Source organism: Bison bison, unplaced genomic scaffold (genome assembly GCF_000754665.1).
Source record: "Bison bison bison isolate TAMUID 2011002044 unplaced genomic scaffold, Bison_UMD1.0 scf7180017864263, whole genome shotgun sequence".
NCBI classification, from domain to species: domain Eukaryota; kingdom Metazoa; phylum Chordata; class Mammalia; order Artiodactyla; family Bovidae; genus Bison; species Bison bison.
In genome coordinates, this window is record NW_011494835.1 from 4,866,365 (window position 1) to 4,886,716 (window position 20,352).

General features: G+C 38.5%; 1 protein-coding gene across 2 annotated transcripts in view; it reads right to left on the bottom strand.

The window, feature by feature from the left end:
• Window positions 1-20,352, bottom strand: part of BANK1 (B-cell scaffold protein with ankyrin repeats 1) — a 319,221-nt gene that overhangs the window by 27,936 nt on the left and 270,933 nt on the right. Inside the window, exons 9-10 of one of the 2 annotated variants that reach the window (XM_010848288.1) lie at window positions 15,759-16,058; window positions 520-585 (exon numbers count right to left, since the gene is read on the bottom strand). In XM_010848288.1, the coding sequence (XP_010846590.1) occupies window positions 520-585; window positions 15,759-16,058 (366 nt within the window). Of the gene's footprint in view, window positions 1-519; window positions 586-15,758; window positions 16,062-20,352 lie in introns of both variants that reach the window. The other variant, XM_010848289.1, reaches the window with a different exon arrangement.

Sequence of the window (20,352 nt, forward strand, 5' to 3'; positions counted from 1 at the left end):
AAAACAAAACAACAAAAAAGAAGAACATAAAGAACAAAAAACGTGGGATTCAGTGCCTAAGGCAAGAGAACTGTGAGAAAAGGGTACAGTCTTTGCCTGGAGTTCAACGCAGAGCACAGAAAACCCATGCTGGTCTCCTCTGGGGAATCAGTCATCTGCCCCTCCTACCAAGTTAAGTTCTAGAGACTTCTCTCTCAAGGTCTGTGAGAATTTGTCTTACTTGACCCTCCTAGAGCTGTGATAACAAACAACATCATCAACATCACCACAAATATCCTCATAAGGCCTTTGTTAATTTCTTTCCTTTTGTTAATTAAAATAATTTGCTTTTATTAACTAAAAGAATTTTCTTGCAATCATCTTTTTATGGAAAAGTTACTTTGGGTAAGACAGTGACTTAAGAGTAAAATTAATCAAGTACACAGCTATTTACTTCTATCTCAGGAGACTTTAGTCAGTATTCATAAAACTTCTTTAACTCTTAAAGATTATTTAAAAAGCTGAAGTTCATATCAATACCTTGTTTCTTAGGACCGTGCAACTTGTCACCATCAGATTGTCTTCTGGCAGCTTTTTGTTGAAACACTGTAAAAAATAGAACACATATTTATTGAACAGAAACATTAAAAAGAACATCCTGTAGAAGACTCTAGGAAACTAGAATGCAATACTTCATTTTCCTTAGTAACAATTCCTGAATTGTATTATTTTTTTAGTAGGAGGATTATTAGATTTACAATCTTCTCATTTGTGCAGCTTATCAGTCATTTCAAAAAGCCTCTTCTTTGCTCAGAGTAGTATAATACTGATGGAACGCCTCATTAAACTGTTTAAATCAAGATATGATTCCATTTTGATATCAGGTAAAGATAAAAGCTGCATTTTGTTAAAAGTGATTAATGGTAAAATCACATGAAAAATTCCATTTGTATAGAAATTACTCATGCTGACTTTTTGGTGATAAGCAAGGATAATAGACTGTTTCTTCTTAAACAGATGAAAAGACTGCTGTATTTCACAGATGTAATAATAAAAAAGACACTTTATTCTTGCATCATCTAGCTAGACCTCAGACCTATTAAAGCAGCTTATTCGAATTACTTCATTATCTGAAAAGTGCTTTGTTCTCATTTATTATTTCTCACACAGAATTCTGTGAGACAAGTCAGCATTACTCACCCCATTTTGCAGATGAAAGATAAGATTGATTGTTTAATATTTATTGAGTACCCACAAAGTTCTGTATACCTTCTGGCATTTGTTAATGGAAAAGTCTATAGCCTTTAGAGCTTGATTCTAGAAACTGAACATCCCAGAGTTCCATTTATTTTTAATGCGTAGGCTAAACTACAGAGTTTGGGAACTGCAAGAGGCCTTGGAGGACTGATCCAATGTCATATGTTTACAGATGAGGAAGATGGAAATAACTAACATTTAAAAGGGCTACATAATATCGAAACGATCCCAGAACTGTTGCTGGTGGAGATGTGAGTTGGACTCTCAAGGTTTGCACTTCAGTCTATTGCGTGGTTCTTCACAGCACTGCTGCCTCTCATCTTCCATAATCCATAACTGAGGACATACTGTTCAGGGAATATAACTGATATTTTATTACCTATCAATGGGGTCTAATCTTTAAAAACTGTGAATCACTATATTGTACATCTGTAACTTACAGAACACTGCAGGTCAATTATTCTCCAATAAAGAAAAAGAATTAGAAATCACACAAGGAAACAAACCACAGTGAGACAAAGTCAGCAAAACAGCATATCAAGAACTAAATGTAATGAAACACTCTGAAAGAAACTGTAAAAGAAGTATGTTTTGTCAAAAGAAAAACAGCAAAGAAGGAGCCCTAGAGAGAGGATTAAAAAGAACCTTAGGGTTGGACTCGGAGAAGGCAATGGCACCCCACTCCAGTACTCTTGCCTGGAAAGTCCCACGGACAGAGGAGCCTGGTGGGCTGCAGTCCATGGGGTCGCTAAGAGTCGGACACGACTGAGCAACTTCACTTTCACTTTTCACTTTCATGCATTGGAGAAGGAAATGGCAACCCACTCCAGCGTTATTGCCTGGAGAATCCCAGGGACGGGGGAGCCTGGTGGGGTGCCGTCTATGGGGTCGCACAGAGTCGGACACGACTGAAGCGACTTAGCAGCAGCAGCGGCAGGGTTGGACTTTCCTGCGGTCCAGTGGTTAAGACTTCACTTAACCACTTCAGTCCCTAGTCTGGGAACTAAGATCCCACATGCCACATGGTGTGGCCAAAAAAAGAAAGAACCTTAGGGCATTTCCCACATGCTTGTCTCTGCTCCCCTGAACAGCTGCATGGGAGTCCCTGGGGTAACCCGACGGAGGCACACAGGAGTGGGAGTGTTCCAACTGGATGGATGGTGCTTGACCACTCTGCCTGGGAGATGCATCCCAGCAGTATTTTGGCTTCTTTGATTTTATTCTTTAAACTGATCTAATACCAAGGTCATATCTGTGATGAATTCAGATAGCACTTTATGAAATTTAAGGAAGTTCCCTTTGTGTGTGCATGCTAAGTCACTTCAGTCGTGTCTGATTCTTTGCGACCCTATGGACCGTAGCCCACCAGGCTGCTCTGTCCATGAGGATTCTCCAGGCAAGAATGCCTGAGTCCTCCAGGGGATCTTCCTGACCCGGGGACTGAACCCACATTTCCTATGTCTCATACATTGGCAGGTGGGTTCTTTACCACTAGTGCCACCTGGGAAGCCCCAAGAACATTCCCTAAACCATATCAAATCAACTGTTATTTATTATGCATTTATACTTTGCAAGCTGTTGTCAATAGAAAGGGTACCCTGCTCTACTGCTGCTGCTGCTAAGTCGCTTCAGTCGTGTCCAACTCTGTGCGACCCCATAGACGACAGCCCACCAGGCTCCCCTGTCCCTGGGATTCTCCAGGCAAGAACACTGGAGTGGGTTACCATTTCCTTCTCTAATGCATGAAAGTGAAAAGTGAAAGTGAAGTCACTCAGTTGTGTCCGACTCCTAGCAACCCCATGGACTGCAGCCCACCAGGCTCCTCCGTCCATGGTATTTTCCAGGCAAGAGTACTGGAGTGGGGTGCTATTGCCTTCTCCGACCCTGCTCTACTGTCTTCCTTCAAATAGGAGAAGCAAATATACTTTAAGTGTATGATGTGTTTAAGAGAAATTACACACATGAAATAACATTTTTGGTTGAAAATCAATTTTCTGCTTCAAGTCAGTATTTGGAAAACATGCTAAATATAACATACTGGCAAGTTCTGGGGATTGTGGCTTACATTTTTTTTCTCAAATAAAATATACTGGTGGATATATGGTATATGAATATATTTTAGGATAATAAAAGTATTTTTATGAGCCGTACTTGATTTTTTTCATTGGCCAGTTCTAAAAGTCTTGAAAACATAAAACACTTTTGAAATTTTAATAACATGCAGACACTCTGGGTTTTTTCACCAATATAGTTAAGACAGAAACTGAGACTGTCTCAGACAAAAAAACGGTGTAATATGGAATCATTAAAATGAATAAACATCTGAATCCAAAGATAAAGTCAGAAAACAAATTTGTCCAATAAAATGCACATTTACTGATAAGCTTTAAGAACTCTGATAAATTGTGAAGCTATGATAGAGTACTGGTAAATAGAATTACTTTTTCCAGCTTTTGGCATTAATTTGTTAAAAATCACCTTATATTTTGTTGAAATACATTTTGCTGACAATAAATATCCAGACTTTGTGAAATATAGGAAATGTTAAACAGGTAAACAGTCTCAGTTTCTAGATTGAGAAGTTACAGCAGTGTATTTAATGTTGATATTTAAGCAGCTATTTTAGCCATAACATCGTGAAATGGGATGTAGGATTGGGGTGGGGGATAGGATGCTCTGAGTAGGATGATGATGAAAGTGCTGATCACAGAACTCTTTAAGAGAAGGATAGGCACTAAATCATGCTCCATAGTATTGTTGTTGATTAGTTGCTAAGTTGTGTTTGACTGTCTGTGACCCCATGGACTGTAGCCTGCTAGGCTCCTCTGTCCATGGGATTTTCCAGGCAAGACTACTGGAACGTGTAGCCGTTCCCTTCTCCAGGAGATCTTCCCAATTCAGGGATTGAATGAATCCACATCTATGTTGGCAGGCGGATTCTTTACCACTGAGCCGCTGCGAAGCCCCTCTATCTGTCTAATCTGCCTTAAAATTCCCTCCTAACTCATTTCTGGCTCCATCCACTACAACTGTTTCCCTCCTTCCACCTAGAGACAAACCTCATTTCCTTACAAAGCTCAATTAGCAATTAACATATTTCCAAACACACCATTTCTCATTGCTATGAAAGTTAGGAGGTGTTTTTGAATATGAGTTTATCTTGGGAAGATACTTATATTAACTTGTTTCCTGAAGAAAGAGCCAACCCACCCAAAGGATGCCCAGTACAAACATGCATACCAAGGACACATGCTCTATTAGCCTTGAAAGAAAGTGAAGTGGCTCAGTCGTGTCCGACTCTTTGCGACCCCATGGACTGTAGCCTACCAGGCTCCTCAGTCCATGGAATTTTCCAGGCAAGAGTACTGGAGTGGGTTGCCGTTTCCTTCTCCAGGAGATCTTCCCAACCCAGGGATCGAACCCGGGTCTCCCGCACTGCAGGCAGATGCTTTACCATCTGAGCCACCAGGGAAGCCCATCTATTAGCCTTAAGAAAAGATATAAATTCCGAATTTGTTAATGTTTCTTTTTACAGTAAACATTAGCTGAAACATTTAAATTGCGTCTGCCAGCAAAATCTTGGTCCTAGAAAGCTTTATGCATTTTAATCATAAAATGCATAACGTTTATAGGAGACAACTAGAAAACCCATGTTATAGGGAGAACCAAACATTGAGTATGGATCACTCAGGTTTAGATTTGAAAGTATTATTTTTGTACAATAGGATTTGTGGTAAGATGAGAGTCTGTTCTAAACATATAGTAACTGAAAAAAATCTAAATACCAGAATGGTAATCAACTTGGGACAGTGGAAGGAGTGTAGTTTTATCTTAATATTAACAACATGCATGACATGGGAAAATGACTTTTTCCCTCAGGCCTTTATTTCCTTTGCCAATGAAGTTAAGGCTAAGATGAGATGATCTCTAGGGTCTTACTTAGTTCTGACATGCTAAAATGCTACCAATTCTTTTTTCCCAAGCCCGCCCAGGCCAAACAGCTCCTGGATAAATTCTTAAGTGCACATGAATTTAAATAAAATGCATGGTTTTGAGGAAGCAATTCTTTTTAGTGGAGGTTTAGACGAACAGAAACAATAGAAAGTTAAGTCACAGACTAATGTTAGTTTTTGTAATATATGGGGGTGGTCCTGTTCCCATGTGTTTAAGATCTTGGAGAATATTATTCTTGACAGTATTTTATTGCATCAACGTGCAAATGATGCTGTCAAGGCAATTATGACATAACGTCAATTTTGATGATTCTCTGACCGAGTGAAACCTTGTTTTTCTCTTCCTACCTAAAATTGGAATTTAAGAAGAAAGAATAATGAATGCATTATTAGTACCTTTCACTACCTTTAAACATTAAAAAAGTCCATAAAGGAAGAAAAACAATTTTTGAGGCTCAAAATAATCTCAAACAATGCAAATGCCCCAAATACCAACCCATTTATTTTAAATGTTGGTAGAATGACTTCTATAAAATTTTCTCTAGAATAGAAATGATACTGAATGGGAAAAATTTGCATAGTATTAAATATTCAAAATGTTAAGCAAAGCAGAACTATCAGAAGAGCAGAGGAGGAGGAGAAAGTGAAATATAACGAATTCACTTGCACTATTTGTCTTTGCAGGTTGCTTTTGCAGGAACATTCTTCATGTCAACCTCATTAGTGGCCTATTTCAAGCAAACAGATTCTTCCAGGGCTGCCCTTCTTTGAAAATCTGATAAAGCTTATTTGGAATTATTTTATAAGTGGCTAAGGTAATGGAAAGTCTGTGCAATAGCCAAGTGCATTCATAAAGAAATGAATTATAAACCACAAAGCCCTTGATGTTTCATGCCCATTAGAAGTGTGACATGAAATGTTGTTTGGAGCTGTATACCTATCACTGTTGATAGTTCCTGAAACCAGGGATTTGATATAAAATGAAATATACAGATCGGTATTTTGCTTCAGGTCCATAGTATAGTAGCATTTATTAATCGCTCAGCCAACTTCATTAGATTGGTAACCATGTAGCTAAGTGCTGTGCTAGGTCCTAAGGATGCAAAGGTAAACAAGACACGGTCAGCTTTCATTCTGTCCTCCATTTTTGGTGTCTTATTTTAAGCAAGAGTCAAACGTGTCATTAGTGCCTACTGACGAGAGGACAGAGATGAGAAACAGGCAGGAAGGGCAGGGGCCATAATGCAACCTCCACAGCCCTACTCTGCCTGCCTTGTTCCCCAATCTGTACCCTGAGCATGCTAATGACAAAAAGGCAGAGTGAGGTAAAGTCAAGCAATGTAAACAGCTCCTGTCTAGCCAGCAAAGGCAGGGAACAGAACGTTCTAACCCTGTAAGTAGTCATGCTCACTAATCAAATCGAAGCTCAGGGAAGAGATGCAGCCTCTTTGCAAATGGATCAAGATAGACTGAGCACTCCAGTCAGCTTAAAAGCACCATTTCATTCTGTTAGCAATAGTCGTGGGTTGCCAATTTCAACAAATTTATCGAACGCAGGTCACCACATTTGAATAGGTTGTGAGGGGTGGCATGGTCACAAACAGAAATAGTCACATCAGCCACGTGATATGAAGGCCTTTCATCTGAAAGCAGTTTACTGACTGGCAGACATAGAGCCAGGAGTTGTGGGATTCTGGGGAGAGAGGAGGATGGTGAGGATCTACAAATGGTTAGCCAGCACATGTGAAGTCACAGAGGTGGTTACAGCATACTTGGGAGACTGGTGGTGATGGGAAGTTGGAAAGTACATATCTGCATAAAGGAAAATAGTACAGAAATTCTAATTCAGTGGAAATATCAATGAATGCTTTGGTTTCTTAAGGAGAAAACATTAATTTTCTTTCCAGTTTGTAATGGAAACTTTTAAGTCTGATAGATGTGTTCCCACAAAAATCTTCTCCCAAACCAGGAAATCTCACTATAAATTACCTTTTCTACTTCTAAGGAACTTAATTTTTATTTAAGTAGAATACAAACTGCTTTGATTTGCATATTTATCCTTTTTGATGCAAATAAGAATATTTCTGTTCTTGAAATGTTTCTTATTAAGGAAGTTGGGACATTCAGAGAATGACAGCAGTTGGTTTATGGAATTCTGTGTCATTAGAGCTTGAGTCCATTATAATGAGTGTTTAGCGAAGTCTCACTCCACTACTGGGCAGGCAGGTCTGTCTTCCTTTTGAACCAGGCAGACAACATTTATTGAATACCTACTGCTTACAGAGCACTGAACTAGGGGCTAATTTCTTCCCATAGGATTTCATGTGGACTCACTGTTTGACTTTACTTTTTGAACATCTGTAGTCAATAAAAAAGGATATTAGTGTAGACATTAGTGATGTCCCTAGTAATTTTTCTTTTGTTCCAAAGGGAAGTGGTTTGGGGACTTCTCTCATGGTCCAGCGGTTAGGGACATTGATTCTATCCCTGGTTGAGGAACTAAGATCCCACAAGTTGCAAGGCCAAAAGAAAAAAATGAAAAGCAAAGAGAAGTGGTTTGGGTTGTTAGGAAGTCACTGCTATCCTCTAGAAGCTGTGATGAGTTTACCTTTCAGTTCTCTGGCTTCTTCTTTTTTTTTGCTTTCTATCAGGAAATATTGCTGTCCTAATAAGTAACTGGGGCTTCCCTGGTAGCTCAGATGGTAAAGCGTCTGCCTACAAAGCGAGAGACCTGGATTCGATCCCTGGGTCGGGAAGATCCCCTGGAGAAGGAAATGGCAATCCACTCCAGTATTCATGCCTGGAAAATCCCATGGGCCAAGGAGCCTGGTGGGCTACAGTCCATGGGGTCTCAAAGAGTCGGACACGCCTGAGCGACTTCACTACACTAATAAGTAACCTGTAAGACTGGGTCACTCTCACTCTGAATAAACATTAAATACTAGTTCTGCCAATAAGATTCAAACCACAAAAATGTAGATTGAAAATTTCAAAACAACAGGGTTATTTGAGATTTTCTTGTTTCTTATGGTGGATTTGTATTGCTATAAACTTCCCTCTTAGAACTGCATTTGCTGCGTCCCATAGATTTTGGAAAGTTGTGTATTTATTTTCATTGCATTTTATTTTCTGACTTCCTCTTTGATTTCTTCATTAACCCGTTGTTTTTTTAGTAGCATGTTGCTTAGTCTCCATATGTTTGCATTTTTCCCATTTCTCCCCTGTAATTGACTTCTATTTTCATACCATTGTGGTTGGAAAAAATGCTTGATATAATTTCTATCCTCTTAAATTTGTTGAGACACATTTTGTGGCCTGGCATATATGATAGTAACATCTATGTCTTAGCCATGACAATCAAAAATGTCTCTAAATATTGCCAAATGTCTCCAAATGTCTCCTGGAAGTCAAATCACCACCAGTTAAGAACTACTACTCTAGGTCAATCAGGCTTCTTATTAAAATACAAATTTAGCAGAGATTCTAGTGTAAAGAGACACAGATTTGATCCCTGGGTTGGGAAGATCCCCTGGGGGAGGGCATGGCAACCCACTCCAGTATTCTTGCCTGGAGAATCCCATGGACAGAGGAGCCTTTCAGGCTATAGTCCATAGAGGCGCAAAGAGTCGGACATGACTAAAGTGATTCATCAGGCACACAAGAGTATTGTACTTTAAGGGGTAAAGACCAGAATTCCCAGTGTAAGCACAACTTGAACTGTTCCTTTGCAGAGCTGCACCAGTACCCTAATCCATATCTTACAAATAGATGATACATATGTCCTTCTATCTTGAGAACACCTGTGATATACTAAGTCCTGAAGATAATGCTTTGGACAAAGTCACTGGGCTAGAGAATAGAATGCAAGGCACTTGATCTAAGGCTTACTTTAATAGATGTGCCCATATGTCTTCACTAATGAGGATAGATAATAATGCTAAAGCTGAAGCTCCTGATTTGTATCAAAGTATCAAAGCTCCTGATACTTTGGCCACCTGATTCAAAGAACCAACTCACTGGAAAAGACTCTCATGCCAGGAAAAATTGAGGGCAGGAGGAGAGGAGGGTGGCAGGGGATGAGATGGTTGGATGGCATCATGGACTCAATGGACAGGAGTTTGAGCAAGCTCCGAGTTGGTGAAGGATAGGAAAGCCTGGTGTGCTGCAGTCCATGGGGTTCAAACAGCAGGACATAACTTAGTGACTGAATAACAACAATGAGATAGAAGCCATTCCATTCTGTCACATTTACAATGATATAGATTAATTTTCCTAAGTGATTCTACAAAGCTTTTTTTTTTTTTCTTCTTCTCTGCTTGCATTTCAATTGCATTGGACGTGATCAATTTCAAGTACAAGTGAATTGCAAGTGGAAAATTTCTGAGCAACTGAGTTGTACTTGACATTTTAGGGTCCCAGTAGCTGAGTAGCTCTCAAAAAGGTCATATACAACTTTGTTGCACTGTAAAATGCCAAGGGTAACTCAGTAGCAATTGAGAATTGAAAGGGAAATTATATTCTACCCCAAATCAGCAACATAGACTCTGAAGAATGATCTTGGTTTTATTAATTGTGTGAGGGGAAAATGGGAAATTTTTCATTGACGTTGAAAAATTTTCCACAATAGGCAGCTATCTCTATGCATGATTTATGGATATAGTTTTATTATCAATCTATCTATACTATGAAAAGTTCTCACTTTGTTTCCTTGATTAGCCTTAAATCAAGAATTCTTTCACTCAGGATTGTAAATCCTTGTCAATTCCTCTCTATTCTTTAAGCTTGATGAATCTGATCCTTTTCAATGTTATAGGGAGCAAAAGATGGAGAGAATATGGTATTTAGAAGCAGGCAGACTTCAAAAACTTTTCATTAAGAAAAATGAGTTATTCTTTTTTGGTTGTTAACATAAAATTAGCTTTAGTATAATAAGAATAGAATTTTAAAAACCCAGGAACATATCTCTTGATAAAACAAACCATGGATTCAATTTTGTATTAATAAGCTACATTTCTGTGGACAGGGGACAGTGGTGATGGTAGAAATAGATTTTCTGTCTGATATGTCATGCTGCATGAAAGAAATTAGAATGCTTAGCTGTAAGTGAATATTCTAGAAGTTTGTCCAATTATGTATGGGCTCCCCTCTTCAAACTAGGAGTACTTAGAATACTTAGTTTAAAATGGGAAATTTAGAAATTAGTAAATTGACATATTCTTCTGATCATCCTCTGTAGTGCTAGTGAAGTCTCCTGTTCTACCCACATTGATGTGGTTCTTGTCCCTTTTGTCATTTATTTGTACTTGCTTGTGTGCTCCGTCACTTAAGTTGTGTCCGACTCTTTGTGACCCAGGTCTGTCAGGCTCCTCTGTCCATGGGACTCTCCAGGCAAAATTACTAGAGTAGGTTTCCAAGCCCTCCTCCAGGGGATCTTCCTGATCCACAGATCGAGCCCATGTCTCTTACATCTCTGCATTGGCAGGTGGCTTCTTTACCACTTGAGACAGCTGGGAAGTCCAAACAATCCTTAAGGTACATACTGTTTCTGTTCCCAACTTACAATGAGGAATTTGAATCTCAAGTATATGAAGTTTTTTGCGTAGGTAATATCAGCTGAATCTGAATCCTACCTTCAAAGCAGTATTGGGAAAACCCAACTTTCCTCCTGGGCTTTTCTTTTCTGTGTGTCTCCTCCATCTCACACCACTCTTACCCTTCATTTCAGACACTTCGGGTCACCAAATGTGTGGGCTTTTCCCCCCACCAAGTCCTACAACACTGTATGAATATACCACAATTTCCATCATTCTAATTCAATTCTGAGAGTATCTATCTGGACATTGTGTCAGATCAACGGATTAAGAGCTCAGTCCCATAAACCTGCTTCCATTCTACTGCAGGTGCCAGTCCCAAGGTTTCCTACAACTTCTGTCTGATTTGATTACAGATTGGAGGTTCTTACAACCTCCCTCGGGTTCTATTAAAATGCCGGAGTAGCTCACAGAACTCAAGGAAACACTTATTTCCCAGTTTATTGAAGAATATGATAAAGGATAAAGATGAACAGCCAGATAAAGAGATATATAGGGCAAAGTCTGGGAGTCTCTGGCACAAAAGAATCTGTCCCCATAGCATCTGGGGGCACGCCTCCCTTTCTATGTGTTTGTCAACCTGGAAGCTCCTGAAAACCCATAATATAAGCACTTTATGGAGGCTTCCCCACACAGTCATGATTGATCTTTAATCCACTTTCAGTCCTTCTCCCTTCTCTAGAGAGTAAAAATTTCAAGCTTCTAATCACTTGGATGGGGCTTCCCCAGTGGCTCGGTGGTAAAGAATCTGCCTGCAATGCAGGAGATGCAGGGGATGTGAGTTCAATTCCTGGGCAAAGAGTCAGACATGACTAGGCAACTAAACACACACACACACACACACACACACATTCTATTATCCCACAAAAGCCAACATGATTTTCCTGTATCTCTCTGGTTTATTTGCCTAGTCACTTTGCTATTACTTTCTTGAGTTTTTGAAACAGTAAGTTGGGCATCTGCATTCTTCTTCCATCCCCCACACCACACCCTTCTCTTTTGGCTACTTTAACATACCCCGGATGTGCCAACATTCTGCTATTGCTTCTGTGCTCTGGCAAGAACTAGAGCAAACTAATATTCTTCAAATTGAATGGATGGCTTTCTGGGAAATGGTGGATATTCTATTTAATAGAGTTGCCTGAGCTAGGAAAGAAAAAAGGAAGCCATGATGAAAGACATTTATCCCATGAAATGCAAAGAACATCAAAAAAGAACTGGCTGATGAGGTAATGTTTTCCTAATGTGAGAACAATATGATCAACAATCAATAGCATAAAAGGAAGAGGCCAGCAAGGATATCCCAGTAAAAGAGAAAAGGAAGAAATAATGGAAAGAGACTTTTATGACCTCATTTATAGTTCAGTTTTTGCTACTGGTTTGAAATATAGGGAAAATAATCATGCTGCTGCTAAGTCACGTCAGTCGTGTCCGACTCTGTGCGACCCCATAGACAGTGGCCCACCAGGCTCCTCCATCCATGGGATTTCCCAGGCAAGAGTACTAGAGTGGGATGCCATTACTTAAGCACAAAACAAAAACAAAATAAATCACCTAACAGTGATCCCTGTCTGCATATAACACAAATGCTGTGAGAACAAATTTGATTGTGTAATTGAATGAAAGATTTCCTGTAAATATTGACAGGAGTTGGACTTGGGATGAGTAGGTGAGATAAATAGCCTTTAAATTTCTTAGAAACTCAAGATTTCTAAGATTCTTTAAAGTTCCTGTGTGTCTGTATAAAAGACAAATTGTACCATGGTTATGTAGGGGATTTGAATTATTAATACACAGAAAGAATTTATCATGTGGTTCTTAATAAAACTTTATGTAATTAATAAACCTATGAAGGAGAAGGAGAACCATCCCTATGCTCTTACAGAACATGGAGCTTGGTTGGCAGTCTAAAGCAGGCATTGCTTCTAATTCATTCTTCAGTGAAATAAGGCAATCATCTATGATGAACAGTTTGTTCTTGGAGAAAGTGAATAGAAGGACCATGGCACACAAGGCACAGTGGGCAAAAGGAGTTTCAGGCACTGGACTGAACACGGCAAGAACAAGTTAAATAGTGCATTCCGAGGGGTGAAACTTCCCAGTCTTCTTCCCAGACTCTGATCTCAGAGTGCTGGCAACTACGTATATAAATTAGGTTACAATTAGTTGGAATTTATTCTAGATACATTGAAAAATGGAAGAATAGATCTATCAAAACTAACACTTTGGGATAATTCAATGAAAAGGCTGGTTACGTCACTGCCCTACAGTGCAGTCCCCAAGTGAGCAGGGCAAGTTTCCATTTAGGTTTTGGTGCTTCATTCTTCAACATGAAAGCATAGTGAAGAAGAGCCACCTATCTGATGGGGGTATCAAGAGTTCCAGACCAAACAGACAAGCAACGAGGAAAGATAATACAGATGATATGAGAACTAAAGAGAAATAAATATCACAGAAATTTATAAATTAGAATCAAAGCAAAATGAGACAAAAGCCATGACAAAGAAATTAAACTCCATTGCCCCCGCTACCAGTAAACAAAGAGAAATGAATGATACAGAAAAAATAGAACACAAGAATGAATTCATGGAAAACAAGAATATGACAGTTGACAGAAGGGTGAGAAGATAAAGAGCAAAAAGTAGAGAAACCCTATGGTCTTTGTGGTCCTGAGAACTCCCTAAAGATTGAGATGCCGAAGATGATGTACCTGTTGAAAAATTTCTAGAATATAACCAAATTCTTTCATTAAATTATATGTCTATCTTCTCTCTTTAAAAAAATATTTATTGGGATTTAACAACTTTGTCAAAGAGCTAGTACAGTTGTCCCTCGGGTTCTGCAGGGAATTAGTTCCATGACCTCCTTTCTCCATACCAAAATCTGCAGATGCTCAAGTCTCTTTTGGGCTTCCCTAGTGGCTCAGATGGTAAAGAGTCTTCCTACAATGCAGAAGACTGGGGTTCGATCCCTGGCTTGGGAAGGTCCCCTGGAGAAGGGAATGTCTACCCTCTCTAGTATCCTTGCTTGGAGAATTCCAGGGACAGAGGAGCCTGTTGCAACAGTCCATGGGGTTGCAAAGAGTTGGACATGACTGAGAGACCAACACTTTCACTTTTTAAGTCTTTTTTATAAAGTGGTACAATATTTGTCTATAACCTATGTACATTCTCTTGTCTACTGCAAATCAACTCTAGATTACTTATAATACCTAATACAATGTAAATGCTATATAATTAACTGAACATACAATCTAAATGCTATGTAAGCAGTTGCCCTGGAGGCAAACTCAAGTTTTGCTTTGTGGTACTTTCTGGAATTTTCTCTTACTGAATATTTTTGAGGTGCAGTTGGTTGAATCCTTAGATGTGGAATCTGCTGATATGAAGGCCTGTATGTAATATCCTAGAGCCACCATGTTAGACAATGTGAAAAATTCTAATTACAACTTATCCCTTGCCTTAATAATCTAATAATTGTTCCAGCTGACATTTTATTTTAGGTGAAATCTTTATTAATTTGTTATTGGTTTCTATTTTTTAATAGTGTCTTGAACATTATCAGCATATCACTGTTAAGTAGGTGTAAAACTATAGTGGACAAACTTGCTCAATTTTCTTATACAAATCTCTCAATACATACTGTTTACACAATAGAATGGCTTTTTTTGCACATACTGATCACAGATGAATAACTGTGTTCTTTTTGAGTGAATCTGTGGTATATATTTAAATGTTCTGCTTGTGTACTTCGTTTAGATTATTTGAATGTATAATAGATTGCCTCTCATCTTTAGTTGTCACCCAAACATTTTGATTAATCCCAAATATTTTATTCAAAAATCTCTAATAAAAGGTCAAATTGTACTATATATTTATTTGGATAGCTGCTGCTTAGAACACCTCAAAGATGGAAACAATGGTTTACTTCACATTTCAGTCCCTAGGGTGGTATCTCGGAGAAGGCAATGGCAACCCACTCCAGTACTCTTGCCTGGAAAATCCCATGGGTGGAGGAGCCTGGTAGGCTACAGTCCATGGGGTCGCAAAGAGTCGGACAAGACTGAGCGACTTCACTTTCACTTTTCACTTTCATGCATTGGAGAAGGAAATGGCAACCCACTCCAGTGTTCTTGCCTGGAGAATCCCAGGGATGGTGGGCCCTGGTGGGTTGCCATCTCTGGGGTCGCACAGAGTCGGACATGATTGAAGCAACTTAGCAGCAGCAGCAGCAGCAGCAGGGTGGTATCTAACCCCAAAAGTGGGGTTAAGTGCGTGTGTCTGTGATACACTGATGAATAAAAGTCATGTCTTAGACACCAGTGACTCATGGAATGCACCAAAGCAGAGTACACAAGAATGTTAGAAATAATAGCAAAGTCAACACATCCTACTGGGGTTATAGATATAAGAAAGCTCTAAGGATTTTTTAATGTTTTTTATATTTATATTTAACTGAGAATGACAAAGAATTGAAATCTAAAATGAAGCAAAAATTCTATCATGGATGAAGTGAATCTTAATCATTGGGGGTGAAGTACAATTATCAAAGAAACTGGCGTTGCATATCTAAGATTCTAGTATTCAAAACTGTTTAGATTGTTTAAGTTATTGTGAATGGAAGACGGGCAAAAATTAAGGTACCTATGTTTTTCTTGTGTTGCATGTTATTCATGGGAATTGAGCTTGCTCTTATAGAATTATGGAAGAAGCACCAAAGAGTATTTCTTTGCACATACTATGGTTTCATAGTCAAAACTATCCTTCTTAGTGAACAATTACAAACCAGAACCCCACACATTGTCCTTATTTTCTTTATCCATTGTGTGTTTAAATTAAAAAATGGGCCAACACAACTTAACTATGACTCTAAAACATACTTTTAATCTTTGAGGCTTTAGATCCTACCAAAAGACAGGACATCCTCCAAAAACACACACACACACACAAACAGTAACATCAATAACAAAACAAATTACCTTGCTCTATGTAAGGTGTAGTTTCCTCTTTTGGAGGGATATTTGTGGGTCGTGGTGTGGGGGCAGGAGGTCTGTTCATAATGAATGAACGACTTCCAATTTTTTTCTTTATACTCCTATTGGCCAGTATTGTGTCATATTCACTGTCATCAATCTCAGCAAAAGTGTATGGGTCTTCCTCCTCTTCCTGATCCTTTTCATCTTCTTTCTTTTCTTCTTCGGAATCACTTCCTGTTTCATATCTTGCACTGAAATCACACCAACTTTGACTTCTCTCCATTTGGCCTTCCAACAATTTCCCTGCTTATAAAATATTTGAATGGTAATTATTTATATTTTATACAATATCATTGGTGTCCATTTGTCAGTTGCTTGAATTTCCACCCCCCCAAATAATTTGCATATTACTCTATAAATTCCAAGAAGAGAAAAGTGAATCATGTAATTTACTAACATACTCTCCTTCAGGCTGTAATTGTTAACTTCTTAGAATAAGTTCGTTAAAGACATGGCATTCTTTGAAAACATACAAATAGGCATATAACTACTTTCCACATAGATTATGACTAATTTAACATCAGGAAATCAAATCATAAAACTAAGCCTCAAGTATCAAATACTTTGAAAGTTTGTGTTTTTCAAGCCTAGTGTTCTCAATTTTTTTTTTTTTAAATTTGAAGTCATTTTACCTTTTATAGGGATTGAATCAAGTATTTTGTCTAAAATTGATTTCTCTGAAAATGACAGAGGAGAATAGCCAAAAGTACCATTGTTTAGCTTCTTATACTAAGTCTCAATCCGGCTCTCTTGATTTCTATAGCCCAACATGAACTTCATTCCTTGATAAAGGATATTGAAAGTAGGGTTCATGAAATAAAAGATGGCATAGAAAATCAATGGCTTGAAGATTAATTTTCCAAGAATTAATCTTTTATGGTTAATAAATAGTCTTTATTCAGTAATCTTTTATGGTTTTCATATTCAGCAAAATATTTACATATTTTTATAAGATCATATTAAAATATTCTAGCAGCAGTTAATTTGGAAGACAAAGATACTATATACTGTGGTCAATTAATAAGTTGAAGAGAATCTCGCTGGCTCTCTCTGCCAGACGATGAGAAAAATCTTTTAAATGTGTCCTTTTGACAAGTGTTAAAGTATTAACAAACACAATAAAAATGGAAATTATTTCAGTTATTGACTGAAAAATTGTTAATTCTCTGTGTTGTTCTGAGATTCATGCTCATGAACTAAGGAAGAATTAGTCTCCTTTCTGTTTAGTAAGAATCTGATCAAAAACTTTTAGCTTACTTAATGGATATTTTAGTGGGAAAACTTAGGAGGTAGGGAGAAAGACAAACAGTTAAAAGCAGAATAAAAAGGTATTATTATAAGAAGATTCAGCAACTGTTTTAGGTAGACTCATGAGGAGAGACCAAAGGAGAGCCCAAGACCACCTTCCTGCCGAATCTTAGCTTATTTCAGTTAGTTTAACCCAAGAAGTATGGATGCCAACATGCCTGGCATTAACTTTAAAATGTCCAAGACTCTCCTTTTCCCTTGTGAATAATATGGTTTGAGATTCTGACTTCATGGTTTCTGTTTCACTGACAGCATCCTAGGTGAAACCAGATTAAGTGTGTGGGAAACACCTGTACAGTGTTTCATTTTTAGTGGAATGTGTCAACTATCTTACTTTTATGAACTGATTTCCGGAGCCGTTAATTCTCTTTGTTTCTCCTCCTACCTCCTTTCTCAACTCTTTCTAAAGTTGGGCTTGCACTAGAAAGAAAACATTTCACTTTTCATTTCCCAGTGTATTAGATTATACTTTTCATGTTGGAGCTGGATCTGAGTTTTCTCAACTCAGATTGTACACTAGTAAATAATGATTAAAATATATCACTCCTATAATCCAATTTTTGAAATAATTGGGAAAGAATGTAAAACAAAGATAAGAATCCTAAAAGCCCAGGAAACCTGTCCATGGAAGAATTTGACACATTCTAACTACAAGCTCTAGGGTCTTGGATCTAAATCAAAGTGATCACTCAGTTGTGTCCAACTCTTTGCAACCCTATGGACTATACAGTGCATGGAAATCTCCAGGATAGAATACTGGAGCGGGTAGATATTTCCTTCTTTGGGGGATCTTCCTAACCCAGGGATTGAAACCAGGTCTCCTGCATTGCAGTTAGATTCTTTACCAGCTGAGCCAGCAGGGAAGCCCAAGAATACTGGAGTGGATAGACTATCCCTCCTCTAGCAGATCTTCCCGACCCAGGAATCAAACCAGGGTCTCCTGCATTGCAGGTGGATTCTTTACCAGCTGAGCTACCAGGGAAGGCCAAATCAAAGGGGGATCATAATGACGGTTGCCTTGAAAGTTTGTTGTGAAGATCCAAAGAGACAGGATGTCAGTTATAAACAGAAAAGTGTTCTATGAGACTGTTTTCTCCAATGAATATGTTCATGAATCGATCATAAGAAATTTGATGCTTAGAGCATTCATGAGGTGGCATCTCTTTTATCAGTGACTTGAAGGCAGGAAAAAACTTGTACAGAACAATTCCTGAAGCTATCACTAGCTAAAGTCTCCAGCGAAAAATAAGTGGGAGCTTCTAGTCTTACTTTCAAAGACCTCAATCAAAAAATTTTAAGAAAAAATACTGGCATTTTACTTTTAATTCACTTCCAGTATTAGCCCCATGAAAAAATATGATATTAAAATTGTGCTCAGTCACTCTGTTGTGTCCGACTCTGCAAACCCATGGACTGTATGTAGCCTGCCAGGCTCCTCTTTCCATGGGATTTCCCAGGCATGAATACTGGAAAGGGTACCCATTTCCTACTGTAATTAAAAGTAACACTGCATTGAAAATGTAATAATATGGTTTTTAAATAACAGGAGTGAGTTTTTGTATGATGTTGCTTTTTATATTTAGTACTCTTCAGAAGATATATAGGCCAACATTATACTTGTGGTCCTAGATATCTGGTGAAAATTCCTCTCTGTGGAATAATTTTTAACCTCCTAACCAACATACCATATATGGAAATTCACATTAGAAAAAACAGGATTTAAAATTTTATTTAAACTATTTAGCTCCCTTTAAAAAGTAGCTAAAAATTAACTCCTTTAATAGCTTTAACCTGATATAAGACATCCTTGTTTTCTTAATAACTGATTTTAATAACTACATAAAACTATTCACATCTATAAAAGTGGGAAAAATACACCAAAACTTTGTTGTCAGGGCTATATTCAGTGGGCTTGCAAAGAGTCAGACATGACTGAGTGACTGAGCATGCACGCAAGCAAGCAGATACTAATTTACATCTCTCCCCCCACTCCCAATATTGATATACCTACATCCTTGATCTATCTCAGCAGTCTATAAGAGCTCAGCACATAGTAGGTAATCAATACGTGTTTGTTGAATGAGTGAATGAATCGAGAAAGTACCCACTAGGTTTCCCGCACTTTTCATTAAGAAGTACTTTCCATCTCTTATAAAGTGCATAATCTTAGTAAGGGTTTATGTTGATTAACTTGAACCTTTATAGGGATAATGCCTTCAAGAACACAAATGCTGAATTTCATGGTTTCAAAATTCACTTTTTAAAAATAGTCTTTAAAGACTTTACAGCCTTCTAGGACTTGACAACTCAAGTACAGTGACAAATGGGGCTTTAATAATAGATGCTTCTTTCATCCTTATTAAATTTTCTCTGTAAGAATATTTTATGAATTTGGAAAATAAACATGAAAGAATGATCAGTAAAGTGGGTGGTAATTAGTGACTGTAGGAGTGAGCAGAAAAGTCTGCCAGGCTGTGGAACATCCCAGGAAGATAAGCCTACCGTGGCAGCTCCCGGGGATGCTTCCTGCCCCTCACCCCACTCCCACTCCCACCTCTGTTGCTACACAGCTTCGTTCCTGCATCTGGGAACACTGCTATCACAGTCATTTAACTGTTCTTCCACTTTAGCGAGACAGAGTGCTTTTAGACTTTGGTCTCAATGCACAGTGTGATAAACCCTTTACCACTTGCTTCCCCTGCAGCTCCTGACTGAGGGACTGTGCCCAAGCTCATTTTCAAATCTGTAACACATTAGCCTTTCTCTTTTGCCAGAAAACTAAGAGTATTTTTAAAACCCAAAGTTGTCATTTACTTTTCCACATGGTGCTTGAGGTTCGTTTTATGTGAAGAGTGACGGACTCCTTCCAAATTTTCTTTCTTTACTTACAGAAAGCTTTGTAATGAGACTTCTTTCCTGGAAGGAAAAAGCAAGAAAAAGAGAGAGGGAGAGAGAAGAGGAGTGAGGGGTAAGGAAAGGTAGAGAGAGAAGGACTAAAGGAGGAAAGAAGGAAGGGAGGGAGGGAGGAAGGGAGTTAGTGCCGGGTACCTCTTAGCTGATTTCTCAGGTTTTAGATCCGGAGAAGGCAATGGCACCCCACTCCAGTACTCTTGCCTGGAAAATCCCATGGACGGAGGAGCCTGGTAGGCTGCAGTCCATGGGGTCGCTAAGAGTCGGACACGACTGAGCGACTTCACTTTCACTTCTGACTTTCATGCATTGGAGAAGG